Source organism: Panthera leo, chromosome C1, assembly GCF_018350215.1.
Source record: "Panthera leo isolate Ple1 chromosome C1, P.leo_Ple1_pat1.1, whole genome shotgun sequence".
Taxonomy (NCBI): domain Eukaryota; kingdom Metazoa; phylum Chordata; class Mammalia; order Carnivora; family Felidae; genus Panthera; species Panthera leo.
Window position 1 is genome coordinate 31009716 of NC_056686.1, and position 18313 is coordinate 31028028.

At 38.6% G+C, this 18313-nt stretch overlaps 1 protein-coding gene and 1 pseudogene across 4 annotated transcripts in view; both read left to right on the top strand.

The window, feature by feature from the left end:
- ZMPSTE24 (zinc metallopeptidase STE24) overlaps positions 1-18313 on the top strand; it is a 40229-nt gene that overhangs the window by 14202 nt on the left and 7714 nt on the right. For all 4 annotated transcript variants that reach the window (XM_042951684.1, XM_042951682.1, XM_042951681.1 and 1 more), the window contains exons 7-8: positions 6016-6200; positions 17493-17597. In XM_042951684.1, coding sequence (XP_042807618.1) covers positions 6016-6200; positions 17493-17597 — 290 coding nt within the window. The remainder of the gene's footprint in view (positions 1-6015; positions 6201-17492; positions 17598-18313) is intronic.
- Positions 1512-1816, top strand: LOC122227712 (annotated as a pseudogene).

Genomic DNA, 18313 nt, shown 5'->3' on the forward strand with positions numbered 1-18313 from the left:
GTAAGGAGGTTTTACTCAAGTGTTTTGATTTGTTAGGATTTTACATTTTGGCTTCTGAAGATTTCTAGGACTTGGTGGCAGAGTCCAGGGATAGAAACTGGTAGCCTGATACCAAGCCTGCTCTTACCTGCAGCTGTGTTGGGTTGGCTTTACCGTGTTGGTTTTAAGTTTTGGCCAAGGCCTTTTTCACTGCTAGTTGTATCGTGTATATGACACTGGTTTATATACTTCTGTTACCTTCCTGGCTCCCTCAGGGAATGGAGTTGGACTTTCGCATAGTCCAGTTCCACTTAGCTCTAGTTGGGGGCTTATAAAATAAAACCAGTGATGCTGGCTTTGTCTCATCCAACAAAACTTCCAGTGTTCTGGAGGAGTCCGATTTCACTTGCACGTACACCAGAAACTGTAGTACCATTGGATACTTCAGATTAGTAGTTCTCTGCTTTTTTGATGATTGCTTTTGAGAGTTAAGCTCTGTATTAGCTTACATAAGACTACTAAAGTCTCAAGCCCAAAAAGACATAGAGTAAAACTGTTGTATGATACCATGACTTTCAGAATCTATAATTAAAGGCCATGTAAATGTGTGAGGCACTAGTTCTGCCTCTGCCAGTGGGATCTTGGACGAATCCCTTCACGCCTCTCGGTTTCGCTTTTGCTTCTCCTAAACCATAGTTTGGCAAACGTTTTCTGAAAAGGGCTAGTCAATAGATATTTGAGGCTTTGTGGGCCACGTGGTCTCTGTTGCAGCTGTTGAACCCTGCCATTAATTAGTACAGAAGCAGTCACAGATAATGCATAAGCAAATGAGCATGGCTATGTTCTAATAAAATTTTATTTATAAAACCAGGTGGGAAATTAAATTTGTCCTGCAAACCATACTTTGCCCATCACTCCTTTAAATAAAAAAAGAAAAAAAAAAATCAGTGAGAAACAGCTGTACTGAATGAAGGACTAGAACCTGAGAAGTAACTGCAGGGCCAGGGAGAAGAGATGACTGCGATGGGAAAGAATGAATTAACAGCAACTAGAAGAGCATAGAAATCTCAGACTTGTAGTGGCTTCTGAGGTTATACAGCCTGGCTGACTGCACAATTGGGACATTTCCATGGGGGAAATGGTAGAAGAATGACAATTCACACTACTTTTTTAGCCTCTGGGATCACTATTTTAGTGAATAGTAAACTGGACGTGCAGTAATCAGTGCAGAAGCATGGTCTCTGAGGGGTTTTTATTGAAGGGGGCGGCCTGAGTTGCTTATCACTTAAGTTATAATCAGAGAATATGAAATGACAGCTAATGATACCAGAATAGAGGTAATCGATGTGTAAATATATACTGTCAGTGCCATATGGTTTTAGATGAAATAAGGACGGCTTTATGGAGAATTACAACATGAGCTGGGACTTTATGGAAAATAAGGATTTTTTTTTTTTTTTTCTTTTTTCTCACTCCCTGGCCATCTTGTGGGGCCAGCCCACACCTAAGGCAGGAAGACGGTGGCCGCAAAGATGAAAAAGCCACTGGAGTTGATTAACTCTGGGCTGCAAATCAATATGTAAAGTGGAAAGTATGTGCTGGGATACAGGCAGACTCTGAAAATGGTCATCCTGGCCAACAACTGCCTAGCCTTGAGGAAATCTGAACTAGAGTATTATGCCATCCTGGCTAAAACTTGTGTCTGTCCCTACGGTGGCAATAGTATTGAACCGGGCATAGAACGTGGAAAATACTGTGGCGTATGCACACTGGCTATCATTGATCCAGGTGATCCTGATACAATCAAAGCATTCCAGAACAGACCAGTGAAAAGTAAATCATGCAACTTTTTTTTTTTTTAATATAACTGGCCAGAGCGTGTTTAAAAAAAAAAAAAAAAAGATTTGAGTAGGTGGAGGGTAGCATATGAGAGGTCAGGTTGTGACATCAATAGGCTTGGGTTTGAATGCTGTTTTGTTCTGTTTTTTATAGTTTATTTTTTAATTTACATCCAGGTCAGTTAGCATATAGTGCAACAATGATTTCAGGAGTAGATTCCTTAATGCCCCTTCCCCATTTAGCCCATCCCCCCGGAATCCTGTTTTTATCACAAATTACCTGTGTGACTTTGACAACTTACCTTTGCTAAATGGAAGTTTACTGATCTGTAATGTATGTTTTTGTTCTTAATAATGATCACAGTCCTCAGAAATACTTTGAATGACTAAGTGTTGTTACTACTAATAACAATACACATCATGGATTTGTAAATTGACAGGGATATTGTAGTGAAAAGTCAACAACATTCTGTTCTCAGAAGGTACCAGATAGCAGGTGCTGGGCAGAGAATCTAGTGTGATGTGATGCAGGATGACTGCGTAGATACTTTATTGGGGCATCAGGCAGGACCTCTCTGAGCAGATGAGTGTTAGCTGACACCTGAAGGAAGGAGCCATCCATGCTGAGATTAGTAGGAAGACCTTCTAGAGCTTTGTGTCTTCAAGAAACAGAAGAAAGTCCAGTGTGACTCAGCACCGCAGAAGGGTGTTGTGACATGAACAGTGTGAGATATACACAGGAGTCAGTCCACACAGGCCTTTGTAAATCACAGTAGGACCTTGGGTTTTATGTTAAGTTCAAGGGGGGAAAATCCATTAAAGATTTTAGTGACATGGTCTGGTTTGTAGTTTTTAAATATTGTGGGTTGCTGTGTGGAGAAAAGGTTGTAGTGGGAGGGCAAGAGTAGCAGCAGGACGAGCAGTTAGGAGACTGTGGTAGGGGTCAGCGAGGAGGTAGGGCAGCTTAGACTAGGACAGTAATTTCCAGAGTGAAGTGGATGCATTGGAGATATGTTTCAGAGGTAGAGTTGATGGAATTTATTCAGAGATTACCTGTGAAGGAATTGGGGAAAGGGAGACACTTAGGGTAATGACCTAGATTTTTGGCCTGAGCAGCTGAAAAATGATAGTTTACTGAGATGGGAAAACTGAGCAAAGAGCAGGTTTGTGGGGGATTAAGTTCTACTGGATTAAGTTCTACATTTTGAGGTATCTGTTGAACACTGTATTAGAGTTCCTCAAGCAATGATTAGCTCTGAGTGAGCAGTAGAACCAACTGTGGCTAAGTGAAGCAGGAAAATTCCTTATTGAATCAATGTTTGATAACTCACAAAGTCACCGGGAAAGTTAAGTTTACAAGCTTGGAAAATGGACTGTTCCCAGGGAGATGAGGAGGTTAGAATCACATTGTAGAACCAGTCTGGTGTGGACCCTGCTCTTGCCTCCTGCTGTTGAATTCAGTAGTTTGCTCCCTTATATCATCCCTACCACTGGTATCCATAGCATTAATTCCTCACTGCCCTGGTTCTTTGCATAATTAGCTAAATCTTGAGAGTCCCCAGTAGGTGCATCTGATTGAACCAGGGCACGGGCTAACTGCCAGAAGTGCTGGGGATGCGAATATCTGGCCTTTTAGATTTCTCAAATGAGAAGCAGTCTCCCACAAGACTTACATGGTGAGAAATTTCCTAAACTCTGAAAGGAGAATTCAGCATGGAGCAGGAAAACACACACACACACACACACACACACACACACACACACACACGAATATAAATAACAAATCTGCATTAAAGACCTCCTTGTGGAGATATGCAGATGTCAGATAGGCAGCTGGATATATGAGTCTGGAGTTCTAGGGAGAGGTCAGGGCCAGAATATTGATAGGGAAGTATCTGGCACATAGATGGTGTTTAATGCCATGAAGAGGGCACTTAGAGAAGAGAAAGGGGCTCAGGTTGAAGTCAGTAGGAGAGGAAGAGCCAGCAATGGAGGCTGAGGAGGAGAGACCATTGAGGTAGCAATAAAGCCAGGAGAAAGTGGTGTTTCTTTTAAGACAGGAAAAGAAAGTCTTTCAGGGAAGGAGTGGTCAGCTGTGTCAAATGCTGCCGAGGGGGTGCCTGGCCGGCTGAGTTGGAAGAGCAAGTGACCATTGATCTCAGGGCTGTGAATTTGAGCTCCCATGGGGTGTGGAGATTACATAAATAGATAAACAAAAAATGCTGCTGGTAGGTGAAGGTAAGACATCATAAGACATGAAGACACAAATGGCGGTGCCTTACATTGGTTTTTCAGAATTCTCAAGTATATTACTTCGTATCTCAAGTGGTATCATTAACCCATTCAGTAAACAAGCATTATTGAATATACTACATGCCAGTACAGTGATACAAAGAGCTTATGGTCTAGAGCAGGGACTCTTAAACTTTAGTGACTATAAGAATATTCTGGAAGTTTTGCTAAAAGACAGATTCTTGGGCTCCATTCCCAGGTGTTTTATTATCTACTTTTAACAAGCTCCTCTTGGTGATTTTGGTATAGGTATTCCTTGAGCTACACTTTAAGATATTAATTTCATTTTATTTTATTTATAAGCGTACAATTTGCCTACTTCCATAAATAAGGCAGCTTCTAAGAAGTATTTTTAATTTAAAAATTAGAATCGAAGGAGACATAAATGAGATAGAAGTGTAAGACCTCTGAATTACACATAACTTTCCAGATGCTGAGGTCCTGAACTACTGACAAAATTGGACCACGTGTTTGACCTTAATTTCTAGGCAACAAAACCAAAAGATGAAAAAATAAACACATAAATAGGCTAATATTTATCAAAGTCTTACTATATTCTAAACATGTATACTTCTATATATGTAAATATACTGTATTCTAAATATATTGTTGGGGCGCCTGGGTGGCTCAGTTGGTTAAACATCCAACTTCGGCTCAGGTCATGATCTCACCGTTTGTGAGTTTGAGCCCATGTCAGGCTCTGTGCTGACAGCTTGCTCAGAGCCTGGAGCCTGCTCCAGATTCTGTCTCCCTTTCTCTCTGCCCCTGCCCCACTCACAGTCTGTCTCTGTCTCTCTCAAAAATAAACAAACATTCAAAAAAATAAAAATATAAATAAATAAATATATATATATATTAAGCATATTTTATACTAGAAGTGTGAATAGATACAAAATACACATTTTCTGTGAGACATCTCAAATTCTCAGGAGAAACAAATGTTTTATCATTTCTTTTTAAGAAATGTATATAAGTAATAGTAGTAGTTTATGGATCAGGTGGTATACAATTGATTTACTTAGAATTTCTCATGTAATCTTTAATCCAGTTCAATGAGCTAGAGATTAGCTTTTACCATGAACAGGTAAATGAAGCTTAAAGAGATTAAGGAAGTTTCTTACATTTACACAACTAGTACATGGCAGAGCCAAGATTTGAACCCAAAGTCTGCTTTTAACCACTAATGTCTCTATACAGTGTAGAACATTTAGAAAATAAAGAAAAATATAAAGAATCAAATAAAAAAATCAACCATAGTTCAGCTCCTGTTAGCCACATACTGTTAAGTATGTTCTTTTTTTTTTCCAGTCTTTTTAAAAATAGCTTTAATTTTCTTCTGATTCTAGAAGTAAGTATACTTATTTTAAAAAGCCTTGAAAAGTATAAAGGATGGAACAAAAGTCTATAGTTCTAGCAGCCAATGGTAAACACTTCAATATTTTGATATATGTCTTTATAGGCTTGTGTTTATGCTTTTCTATTTACATGTATTTTTTTTTTCATGACAACAATGGAACCTTATATACATGAAGTTTTGTATCCTTCACAGTATATTGGTGAACTTTTTTTCTATCTTGTTAAGATTCTTTCAAAAGTATTGCTTTTTTCTGGCTGTTTAAATTCCATTTCGCAGCTTTACCGTAATTCAGTCATTCCACTACTGTTGGATATTTAGACTTTCCTTATTGCTGTAAAGCTGAGCTGAGCACAAATATTTGTTGGCAGTATGGCAGGAAAACAGACAGTCTCCACTGCTGGTGGTGATTTATGTTGATACATTTTTCTTCAGGTATTAAACAGTTTGAAAATGTTAATGTCCTTTGCAGTAATGCAATTTCTAGGAGTCTCACCAGAGGACCCCAGACTTTTTAATTCTTTTCCATGCTTTGAACTGTCTTTTCCTTAGGATCTAAACGCTCTTCCCACAGCAATGCTTATTTTTATGGCTTCTTCAAGAACAAGCGCATAGTTTTGTTTGACACTCTACTAGAAGAGTATTCTGTACTAAACAAAGCCATCCTGGAGGAGTCTGGCATGGAAGCCCGCAAAGATGGAGAAGGGGACAGTGAAGAAATAAAAGCTAACGTTAAAGTGAGTTTTTCTTTTCCTAAGAGGCCCTGGGCTCAGTTTTTATAAGCAGTTACTATGACAGGTCAGAATAATATCAGTTTCTGTGCAGTGAGTGGTGAATTAAAAGAGACTACCAAATAAGAACACCGTGGCACCTTTATAATTCTGGTATTTGGGAGAGACTGTCACTATTATTACATGCTAACTACCTCTCAAGCTTTTATAGAATGTACACATGGAAATCGGAAGTGTAAGACAGGAAAATTCTTACGATTATAAGCTGTCTTTAAAACAGGACTTCATATATATTCTTGATATGTTTATGATCAAAGACTTCCCACAGGTAGGCCAAAGAGGAGATAAACATTTGATTTTTACCTCATTGAGATGCAGAAATGATAGGCTTGGCAATGGAGAGACTTGGATTTGAATCCTGGTTCTGTCATTTAGTAGCTGTGTGTCCTTGGGTACACTATATAATGTGGTTGGCTTTCTTTTGTTTGTTTGACAAATATTTATGAAACCTATATTCTGTGCTTAGACACTTTGCCTGGCACTAGAAATGCAAAAATAAAGAGGGAAGATCTCAAGAAGCTTGTGATCTGAAGGGGAGAAATATAATTGTAACAGTGAAGCTATGTATACTGAATGCAGGGGGAGCACAGGAGAAGACATGTCTTAAATCTGACTTGAGTCTCAGAAAGCTTTTTCGGGGGGCTCCTGACTGGCTCAGTCAGTAGAGCATATGACTCTTGATCTAAAGTACCAAGACTAACTGGGGGAAGAAGGGACAATGATAAGAAACAGCACAGTTTTAATCAGGAACAGCCAGCAGTATTTCTATATGTATTGGAATATGCTATTGGCCTTGGTGTCATTCAGAGATGATTTCGGTTCTGTATAACTCTAGGCAATATGTTAAGTTCTCTAAATCATTGATCATTGATCTGTCTCTCTTTTTTTTTTTTTTTTATTAAGTTTATTTATTTATTTTGAGAGAAAGAGTTGGGAGGAGGGGCAGATAGAGAGGGAGAGAATCTCCAGCAGGCTCTAACATGGGGTTCAAACTCACAAACCATGAGATCATGACCTGAACCAAAATCAAGAGTTGGACCCTTAACCAACTGAGCCACGCAGGCGACCCTAGATCATTAATTTCTTTTTTTTTAAGTTGATATATTTTGAGAGAGTGAGCATGCACGTGTGTCATGTGCACACGACGATGAGGGGCAGAGAGAAGGAGAAACAGAATCCCAAGCAGGCTCTGAGCCATCAGTACAGAGCCTGGTGCAGGGTTTGAACTCATGAACTGTGAATTCTTAACCTGAGCTGAGATCAAGAGTCAGATGCTTAACCGACTGAGCCACCCAGGCACCCCTGAATCATTGATTTCCTAATTAAAAGATGCTGCTGCAGGGTTTCTCACCTTGGCACTATTGACATTTTGGGCCAGGTGATTTTTATTGTGGGAGGGTATCTTGTGCATCATAGGATATTTAGCAGCATCCCTGGCCTTTCCCCACTACATGCCAGTATCAACCTTCCCTACCACCAACACCTGTTACAACTGAAAATCTCTCCACACATTGCCAGATAGCCCTTGGGGGCAGGGCTTGGGGGGCAAGAACTAGGAAACTAGTTGGGAAACTAGTTCCTAGGAGAACTAGGAAACTAGTTGAGAAACACTGGGCTGAAGCTGCCTGACTTTAGGGCTCTGAGGATTAAAAGAAATAATATAGGTGAGATACTTTGTACTCCATTTTATACATTCTAACTACTAGGAAATATTATCATTTGAACATACATTTTGATCCTGAAAAGATAGTCCAATAAAGTGGCCTTGCCTGTTATAAATATGTACACGGGGCAAGATTCTGTGAAGGGATTAAATAGCATTGGGAGAGGGCTAACTCCTGTAATTTAGCTTATTTTTGAAGTAGGGTTATCCTGCCAGTTAGGACATTGGAATAAAAGTCACTTTGGTTTGACCAAGAGTCAGGATTTTAAGCTAAGAAGAGATCTTAAGGTCATGTCATCAGTAGGAACACTGAAGTCCAGAAGGGGTAACTCGGGGACAGCACGAGGGAATCATGCAAGGTCAGCAGGTCACTCTGCTTAAGAGGTACCCACATCCAGGGATGAAGAACAGGGGTAACATTATAGCCAAACCATGATGTTAGATAGTGGCCCACTGATTTCAAACAGTGTGTTGAAATTACTGATCTTGGGTATCTAGGAGAACAGTATTCTTTCTTTCTCCTGTTTCTAGTATTTCTCCTGTTTCTAGGAGAACAGATTCTTTCAGTAAATCTTAAAAAAGATTAGATAGTCTTTTGAAATGTGTTGAGTGGAGTCTCTGAGTTATTTTGCTGGCTTTTTTGCTGTATTTCGTTGATAACTACAAATATTTTAGCATCTGTGTATAAGTTACATGATTAAAATACTTTAGACATAGTCCTGAAGAACCTTTAGTGGAAGAGACGAGCCCTGTACACAAATAGCCCATAAATTAAAGCAGAGTGTGGTAAACATCATGAATGGCTGGAATAGTGTGGCTTTTAGAAATTAAGAGGTTAATGAAGATTCTAATAGATAGTTTTCTTTTCTTCTTTTTAAAAAAATTTTTAACGTTTATTTATTTTTGAGAAAGAAAGACAGAACATTAGTGGGGATGGGCAGAGAGAGAGGGAGACACAGAATCTGAAGCTGGCTCAGGCTTTGAGCTGTCAGCACAGAGCCTGACGTGAGGCTTGAACTCAGGAACCGTGAGATCATGACCTGAGCCAAAGTCAGATGCTCAACCAACTGAGCCACCCAGGCGCCCCCTAGTAGACTGTTTTCTTAAACGAGAAGATATTTGAACTAAGCAGAATTTTGACTTGGGAATGGGGCTTTTCAGGTCAAAGTTATGACATGAATAAAATGATACAGACATAAAAACTACACACTGGCTCTTCTAAGACTAATGATTAAATGTATTCTTATAGATGGGGATGGAAAGGTACACTGGGACCAGTTTCTAAAATTCTTCCTGAAGATGTTGAGTGGTTGTCTCCAATGGCCAGGAAGGTTATTGATTTGGGTAGAAGCCAAAGCTTGCTTTAGGAAGATTACAATTTGGTGGCAGCATATAGGATAGAACAGATTGGAGGCAGAGAGACTTCTGGGGCCTAGTGCATCAAGGTAAGCATGAAATAAAGAGAGTCTGCATAGAGTGAGGTCAGAATAAGTTCAAGAGTCACAATAAAAGATGGATTTAAAGTACCTGGTGATTGTGCTTGTGGGGAGTGAAGGAAGTCAAAGATTGACTCAACACAGAGAAAGACAAATACCTTATGATTTCACTCATATGTGGAATTTAACAAACAAAGCAAATAGGCAAAGGGGAAAAAAGAGAGACCGACAAACAGACTCTTAAGTATAGAGAACAAACTGATGGTTCCCAGAGGGGAGGTGGCGTGGGGATGAGAGAAATAGGTTAAGGGGATTAAGAGCACACTCATCATGATGAGCACTGAGTAGTGTATAGAATTGTTGAATCGCCATATTGTGCACGTGCAACTAATATAACACTCTGTTAACTATACTGGAATTAAAATAAAAAACTCAGTAAAGAAAAGAACAAAGATTGACTCAACACTCATTAACTGCAGTGCTTTCCAGTGTATGTGCCATACTATTTTAGGGAGTATATTAGTATTTTAAATTTGAATAGCTATATCTTTATTAATGTATATTAGGACAATGATAAAACTAGCATATAGTGATTTCATAAATATTGTCATTTAGGACAAGGCTAAGTTTTAAAAAGTGAATTGGTTTAGAGAAAGCTATTGAGTAAATAGTCACATAGAGAGTACACAGATGTAGCAGAAGTTTAGGAAACAGTGGGTTAGTCAGGACCTGCTACTGAACACCTACTATGTACAACACATCGGGGGGTGGGGCGCGTTCAATCTGGATGAGGTGGAGAAAATGAAGCATTTCATTTTCAACAGAAGTTTAAAGGAGAAAACTAAGTTATCTGAAATCCCTTCTCTCAGGGAGAGCTAGTACATTTTGATGAATGTTTCCATACTGGTTATTAACATTTAAAAAGATGTCTAGGAAACTTGACTCTAGGATTTTACCCTTCAGCACACAAAGAGAATATTTGGAACAACCTGTCTCAAAAGTAGTTTAAAAGGAAAAGTAAAACTATAGAAAAGCTGCCCCTTTGTAGAAGAAAGTATTTCCCAGCAAGGGCTAGGGTTATGTTAAGTCTTCCCAGTTAGTAAAAGTAAATGGAAAGTGCACAGGCTACAGAGATGTGGGTTCAGGTTTTACCCACGACATACTATCGAGATGATCTTAAGACATTTAAAAAAAAAAATTTTTTTTTAATGTTTACTTTGGACGCAGAGAGAGATAGAGCATGAGCAGGGGAGGGGCCAAAAGAGAGGGAGACACAGAATCCACAGCAGGCTCCAGGCTCTGAGCTGAAGTCAGACGCTCAACCGACTGAGCCACCCAGGCACCCTGATCTTAAGACATTTTTAATTTCTCAGCTTCCTCTTCTTTATCTCTAAAATGAAGATAATATTCCTCTCCTGCCCAGTTTGGTGGTGTTGGGATCAAACGAGTCAGTGTATGAATCCTGTGAAAAAGCAAGTGCTATAGAAAGTGGTGCTTCTTTCTGTTCTGTTCTGTGAAATTAGTGTGGGAAGAAAAGAAAATTCAGTTTTGTCTAAGAATCTGTCACAAAAAAACAAGAGTCCGTTAGTGGACCCTGTTTAAGCTCTTTTCATTCCGTATCTTTGAATGTGACTCTGTGCACTTCTAAGTAGCTTCCTAGTAGTACGTGAGTGACTCGGCTGGTTAAGCGTCCTACTCTTGATTTCGGCTCAGGTCATGATCTCACCTTACGTGAGTTCGAGCCCTCTGTTGGGCTCCATGCTGGCAGTGGAGGGGCCTGCTTGGGATTCCCTGTCTCCCTCCCTTGCTGTCCCTCTGGCACTGCGCTGTCTCTGTCTCTCTCAAATGAATGAACTTAAAAAAAAAAAAAAAAATATATATATATATATATATGTATATATATATATATATATGTATATATATACATATATATATATATATAGCTTCCTAAACCTAGATACAGGAACCTGCACCATCTAGTAGAGAGCTGGTTGTTTAATGAAAGAATTCATAGTTCATACTGGGAAGCTGGGAACTAGTGAAAACAGAAGCCTGAGGACCAAGTTACTTTATATAAAATGAGGCAAATGATAGCTGCCTTCTAGCAGTGGAGATTAATGAGCTGCATGTAAAATGTCTGATCCACACATAGGCCATTAATGGGTGGGAGCTATTATTTTTATTATTAAACAAAACAGCCATATTTTTGCTTATGAAAGCAATAGAAAACTTAGAAAACATGACTAATCTGCCTGACCATAAACATCTTACTATATGTATTTCTAGTCTTTATAAACTCATTTTTTCCATCTTTCTCCTCCTATTGGATATATGGATTATTGCCAGTGTTTTGTTGTTAAAAATATTCTTGCAGCAAATATCTTCATATGTGGATCTTCAGTCTTAATTTCCCCCTTAGAATAGATGTCTACTAATTGGTGCTTTAAATTGTGATTCTTTCTTAATGGCCCTGAAGGTGCAGGTGCACGAATGTCTCTCTGTCTTTTAAAGAACTAGGCCAGTTTTCTTATCGGTTCTTGCTCTGGCCTAAATTCTAATACTTGAAAGGAAAAGAGATAATAAATGTCAATACTATCTTGCAAATCTCTTTATCCTCTTTCTCATGTATCTACCCAGCCTCACTTTAAATGGACATCTCCTTAAAAAGGAGGAATTGGGGAAGGAGGGGAAAGGTGGTAGAATATCTAGATCTAGAATATCTAGATAACCTAATGCATTAGGTTGCATTTTTCTAAACTGCATAAAACAAAATCAATTCCACAATTCATCTGGGTTTTTTTGTACCTCACCCTTTTAAGTATCTGGAGTATATTTCAAAACCCTTGGCCTTTACTTTCTAGGATATAAGTTCTCTAATTGTTGCAGGATATTGTGTGTGTCAGTAGGTCAAGCTTCTTTAGCTTATTTGGCTCACATCTTTATATCTTTTTGATATTTTATTTGCTTGGTGTTTCAGTTATTGAGAGAAGTATGTTAACATCCTCTATTATGATAGATTTGTCAGAATAAATGTATTCTGAGGAAATAATATTAGATACATGTAAATTTAGAATTAATGCATCCAAAGGTAGATTGAACCTTTGGCGAATTCTGTAGTGACCTTCTTTAGTAATGCCTTTAAGTTTCTTTTCTTTTCTTTTTTTTTTTTTTAATTTTTAAGTAATCTCTACACCCAACATGGGTTGGGTCTCGAACTCACCGTTCTGAGGTCAAGAGTCCTATATTCCACCTATTGAGCCATCCGGGCGCCCCTTAAGTTGCCGTTTAAGTTGATTTTGTCTGATGTTAATACAGCTACACCAGTGTTCTTTTGGTTAATGTTTGCTAGATGTCATCCATTTTTTAAAAAATTTCTTGAGCTAAAATTTACCATTTCTACCATTTTTGAATGTATAATTCAGTGGTTTTTATTTATTTTTATCACGTTGTGCAGTGAGCCACCACTAACTCAATCATCCTTTTACTTCTCAACTTACCATCCTGTCTTAGATGCCTTATACATAGCATGTAGGTAGATTTATGATTGAGAGTCACTATTTTTTTTTGACCAGCTTAGTTTATTTATATATGTTGTGATTACTGATACTTGGAATTGTTTCTGCCATATTACTTTATGCCTTTTTCTTCTGTCCTTCCTGTATCCCCACCCCACCCCTGAACATACACATGTACATCTTCATGCCTTTTTTTTAAACAACTGACTGAGGGTTTTAAAAAATTCTATTTGAGGGGCGCCTGGGTGGCTCAGTCGGTTAAGCGTCCGACTTCAGCTCAGGTCACGATCTCGCGGTCCGTGAGTTCGAGCCCCGCGTCGGGCTCTGGGCTGATGGCTCAGAGCCTGGAGCCTGCTTCCGATTCTGTGTCTCCCTCTCTCTCTGCCCCTCCCCCGTTCATGCTGTGTCTCTCTCTGTCTCAAAAATAAATAAAACGTTAAAAAAAAAAATTAAAAAAAAAAATTCTATTTGAGTTTTAATTCAGGTTGGAAGGTTCTTGTATGATTGTGCTTTCAGTGACTGCTGTTAAAAATTAGGATTGCCCGGGGGTGCCTGGGTGGCTCAGTCGGTTAAGCGTCTGACTTCAGCTCCGGTCATGATCTCACAGTCTGTGAGTTCGAGCCCCGCGTCGGGCTCTGTGCTGACAACTCAGAGCCTGGATCCTGCTTCAGATTCTGTGTCTCCCTCTCTTTCTGCCCCTGCCCCGCTCACACTCTGTCTCTCTGTCTCTCACAAATAAATAAACATTAAAAAAAAAATTAGGATTGCCCATATAACTTAAAATCTTAAAATATATAGTATGTTCATTGCTTCCTGAACAATCCAGGGACCATATACACTTTGATCCAATTCCTCCTTTCATCTTGTGTTTTATTTTTATTTTATTTTATTTTTATCCCCCAAATTAGTATTATAATTATTATTTCATACAGTCATTTTTTAGATTTACTCATATGCTTACCTGTTTCTTTGCTTACCATTCCCTATTCATCTTATACCTTCCTTTCAGAAATAACTTTCCTTTTTCCAGAAGTATATGTCTTAGCAACTTCTTAAGAAATTTTTGTATTTTGTTTTTATTTCATTCTCATGCTTAGATGTCAATTTAAGACTATCTTTTTTTTTTTTTTTTTTTAGTTTATTTTGAGAGAAACAGAGAAAACATAAGCAGGGGAGGGGCAGAGAGAGAGGGAGAGAGAGAGAGAATCCTAAGCAACCCATGAGATCATGACCGCAGCCAAAATCAAGAGTTGGATGCTCAACCCACTGAGCCAGCCAGGCGACCCAGGACTGACTGTCTCATTGAGCTATTTATATTAGCACTTTAAAGATGCCATTCCATTGTGTTGTGGCTTTTGTTCCTGTTGAAAAAGTCTACTCTGAGCTTGTGTCATTTCTTTATAGTTCTCTTTGGTGGTTCTTAAGATTTCTCTTTGATTTTCATGTTCTGCAGGTATGGACTTCTTTATCTCAGTCCTACTTGGGATATATTGTGATTCCTAAATCTAACAACTTAGATCTTTCCTGAAGTTTTGAAAATTCTTGGCCAGTTGTATCTGTGAGTGTTGCTTCTCTCCCATTCTCTCCAGTCTGTCTTTCTGGAATTCCAGTTAGATGAATGTCACACTATCTCATTCTGTCTTCCACAAGTGGTAAACACTATTTCGTATTTTCCCTCTCTTTATTCTTTTCTCTAGGTATATTTAATCCATTTATTCTTTAGCCAGCCTGTTGTGTTTCAGTTTTAAAGCTCTGTTTGTTTCTTTTTCAAACCAGCTTGGTTGTTTCTGGAATTCTCTAGTTCCTTCCTCAGTGTTTTTAGATCTCTTCTTTGTGTAAAGCATGCTGTTTTTTTTGTTTTTTGTTTTTTTTGTAGCTAATAGTTCCATTATCTGAAGTCTCATGGAGCTAATGGTGCTCTTTATTGTTTCTGCTAACTTACTCATTGTTCCATTGTCTTCTGAAGTCTTTGGTAATTTTTATTGTGACCTCATAATGCATCACTGATTTTAATCTTTAGGAATCCTGAGGGGTCTGGGTTTAGGGTACAATCCTCAATAGAAGATTTACATTTGCTTGGGTCATCTGTCCCCAGTGCCAACAAACCAGAAGTATTTTAATCGGTCAGCTTGGGATTTTTCTGGACCATATTATACAGATAATGATTTTGAATTTTAGTAAGAAATATTTTTTTTCCACTTTAGGTGAGAGTTGACAAATTTGGGTTATTTTGCCACTGTAGTTTTTCCTAGCTCACTCTTTGACTCAGAGTGTAGCCCTTTGTGGATTTGTGCGAGGGATCTCAATTTCACCTCCTCACCTTTGGCTTTTCCTTTTTTTTCTGACGTACTAAATAAACTATATATTTAAAAGGATATTTATAACTTAGTATTTTTAGATGTCTGAGGGTTTTTCAGACTATCTAGTTAGTAACATTGCCAGACTCAGGTGTCTAGGGGTGTGTGTGTGTGTGTGTGTTCGTGAGTGAATATGTGTGTGTACATGTGTGAGTGTGTGTAAGATTAAATTGTTCATTGTGTCTTGGCACTATTTACATTGAATCTGGGAAATTTATGGACAGAATTTTATTTGGCTTAGTAAACATTTATATCATTATCCATATGACCACCTGCCATTTATGTTTAATTTTGTAATATTGTAATAATACGCAAATGATTACATATGTGTCAACTAAAGTTATTTATCTTATTTGATTGATGAATATTGAATACTTTTACATTCATAGTTTGTAAAAGTTGAAAGTACAGGTCTCTGGCATCAGACCACTTGGCTTCAAATTCTAGAGTTTGGCTTTGTGGTTAGAGGAAAATTAGTTAACTTCTCTGTGCCTAAATTTTCTCATCTATAAAGTGGTATGGTAAGAATACTTTTGTCATGGTGATTTTGATGTATAAATGAGATAATTAAGTATTTAGCACAGAGGGCCTATGTATGTAGTCACTGTTTAATAAATGTTAGCAATTTTTGTAGTTATTTTTTTTTAATCTTTCCCGGCCCGGTCTTCATATGTGTTGAAGGGAAAAAAATTCAAATATTTTCCTTATATAATTTCTATGTCATCCATACTGCTTTTTTTCAGGTTCTAGTGTTCTATCTTAACAGCTTCCTTCATATATCTGGTAATTCTTGGTTGTCTACTCCTTAGTAAGAGAATGGGGGCTAAAAACTTGATTGGAATCTCTGAGCCTGTAGCTAAGTCTTGTCCACTTTGAGCTTCACTGTAGGGTGACCTGGGTGGGCTTCTTGCTGGAGAACACCTGGGTGTTAGTATCCTCAGGTGTTTCCTGGTAGAGTGGTCAGAGTTCCCAGGGAGTACTCATCTGATCCTCTGCCTGGGGGGTAGTGTTCTGGGAGCCCAGTGTGGGGAGAGGGCTTGGTGGGGGAGAGTCCTCAGTGTTCAGCATACCCTTACAATAGCTAACCTAACACAGACACATAGTCTGTGTACGCAGACCATGCTCGTGTGCCCTGGCCCTCCACTAGGCCCACTTGCTAGTTGAAAGGTCCTCTTTTACCCAGAGAGAATGAATGTTTAGGCTCCTTCCAGGGACAGGGGCAGTTGCTTTTTTGTGTAGAGTTGGAGAAGGAATCTATAGCTTTAACCACTGCTGAAACCACTCTCACTCAATTCTTATTTTAGCTGCCTTCCCCCTTCCCCCAGTTCCAGAAGTACCTAGTGCTGTTAGTTCCCAAGCCCTGTGAAGACTGTGTGGGATAAATCAGGCTGCTTCTGCTTGCTGCACTGCTGGCTTGTGAGTCAGCTTTCTTTAGTCTGCTAAGTCCGTATCACTTGTCCATCTGCTTTCCTGCTTCCAAAATGTTGCTGTTGTCACCTCTCCTGTTTTCCCCTTCCTTGTGGGTTTAATGTCTTAAAAATCTCTTGATCGTAGTTTTATGGGGGATTTTGTTCTTTCTGCTACCTTAACTTGGAAGTCTTGATTTTTTAAATGGCAATTCATGGTGTATTTGTGATCATAAATGATATGTGCTTATTTGTAGATAATTTGGAAAATAGGAAAGATATAAGCTAGTTACATATCACTATAATTTCTATCACATAGAAAAAACTACTGTTGACATTTGATGTACATCATTTGTTTCTGTGTTGTTCATTTTTATATGCACATTCACATTTTTTCATCATTGGGATCACTATTTTTAGCTTTGTATCATGCTTTCTTCACCTAGTAAACTGTTTTCCCATGTCAGAACATAATTTTTGAAACATTTCTAATGGGTTTATAATATAGCTGTCATATAAATTTGTCATGATTTATTTAAATGTTGTCCTACTGATAAAGATTTATATTTTTAACATTTGTTTTTGTTTTTGTTTTTGTATTTTTTCAAATCCAAGTTAGACTATAAGTTTCATGAAGTCAGGGAATGTCTATCTTGTTCATGATTCTCTCTCCGGTGGTTAACCCAATGTCTACCATGGAGTGATTCAGAGAATGTTTTGTTAAATGAATGAACAGTTTTGCACAAAAGTCTGATTGTTTTTTTTTTAAGTTAGAATCTAAGAAGGGCTCTTACTGGGTTAAAAGGGATAAACTTTGTGAAGGTTGTTAATAATTTATTTGCAACGTGTTCTTTGATTTAGAATAAGAAACAAGGATGTAAAAATGAGGAAGTGCTTGCTGTACTGGGCCATGAACTGGGACACTGGAAGTTGGGACACACAGTCAAAAATATCATTATCAGCCAGGTAAGTTGGGAGTGACAGTTCCCTTTTTATGGCAAGGTAGTCAGAGGAGAAGTATGGCAGGCAGGAGAGGTGGTCTAGTAGAGAGGTTAAGACGGACTCTGTAGCCAGGATACCTGGCTTCATATCACGGCTCCTTGACTTCATCCCTGTGCCCTCAGGCAAGTTCCTTAACCTCTCTCTGCCTCCATCCCTTATTGAATGATAATACTTCCTAGGATTGATGTAAGAATTCACCGAGTTAATACATGTAAAGACTGTGGAGTAGTACGCGGAATGTGGTTAGGACTGTGTCAGTGTTGATCGTTACCACCAGCATCACTGCCTGCAGAGTCACTCAGCTGTGAAGATCAAGAAGCGTGAGGCTTGATAAGCTGGATTTTTTTGTAAACTTTTTTCTCCTTTAAAAGTCATTATACATCTATTGAAAAGAAGTTGGAAAAATGTAGTAAAGATAAAGAAGAAAATAACTATTCCTATAACATTCCTCCTCTGGGACCTAAATCAACTCTCTAAACCAACTGTTACCATAGTTGTCAGGCTCCAGGTGAAATAGCACTATATCTTGTTGACTGGTTTGGAGCAGGTGTGGCCTTCACTGAGTCTAAAGTAGGTCTTTGTACCTTTCTAAAGGGCCGCTGGTTCTGGAGGACGGTGTGTGTGAGGATTTGTAAGCCCCCATGGGCCCTTCCTGTTGCCTTGCATCTTTCAGCAGAAAA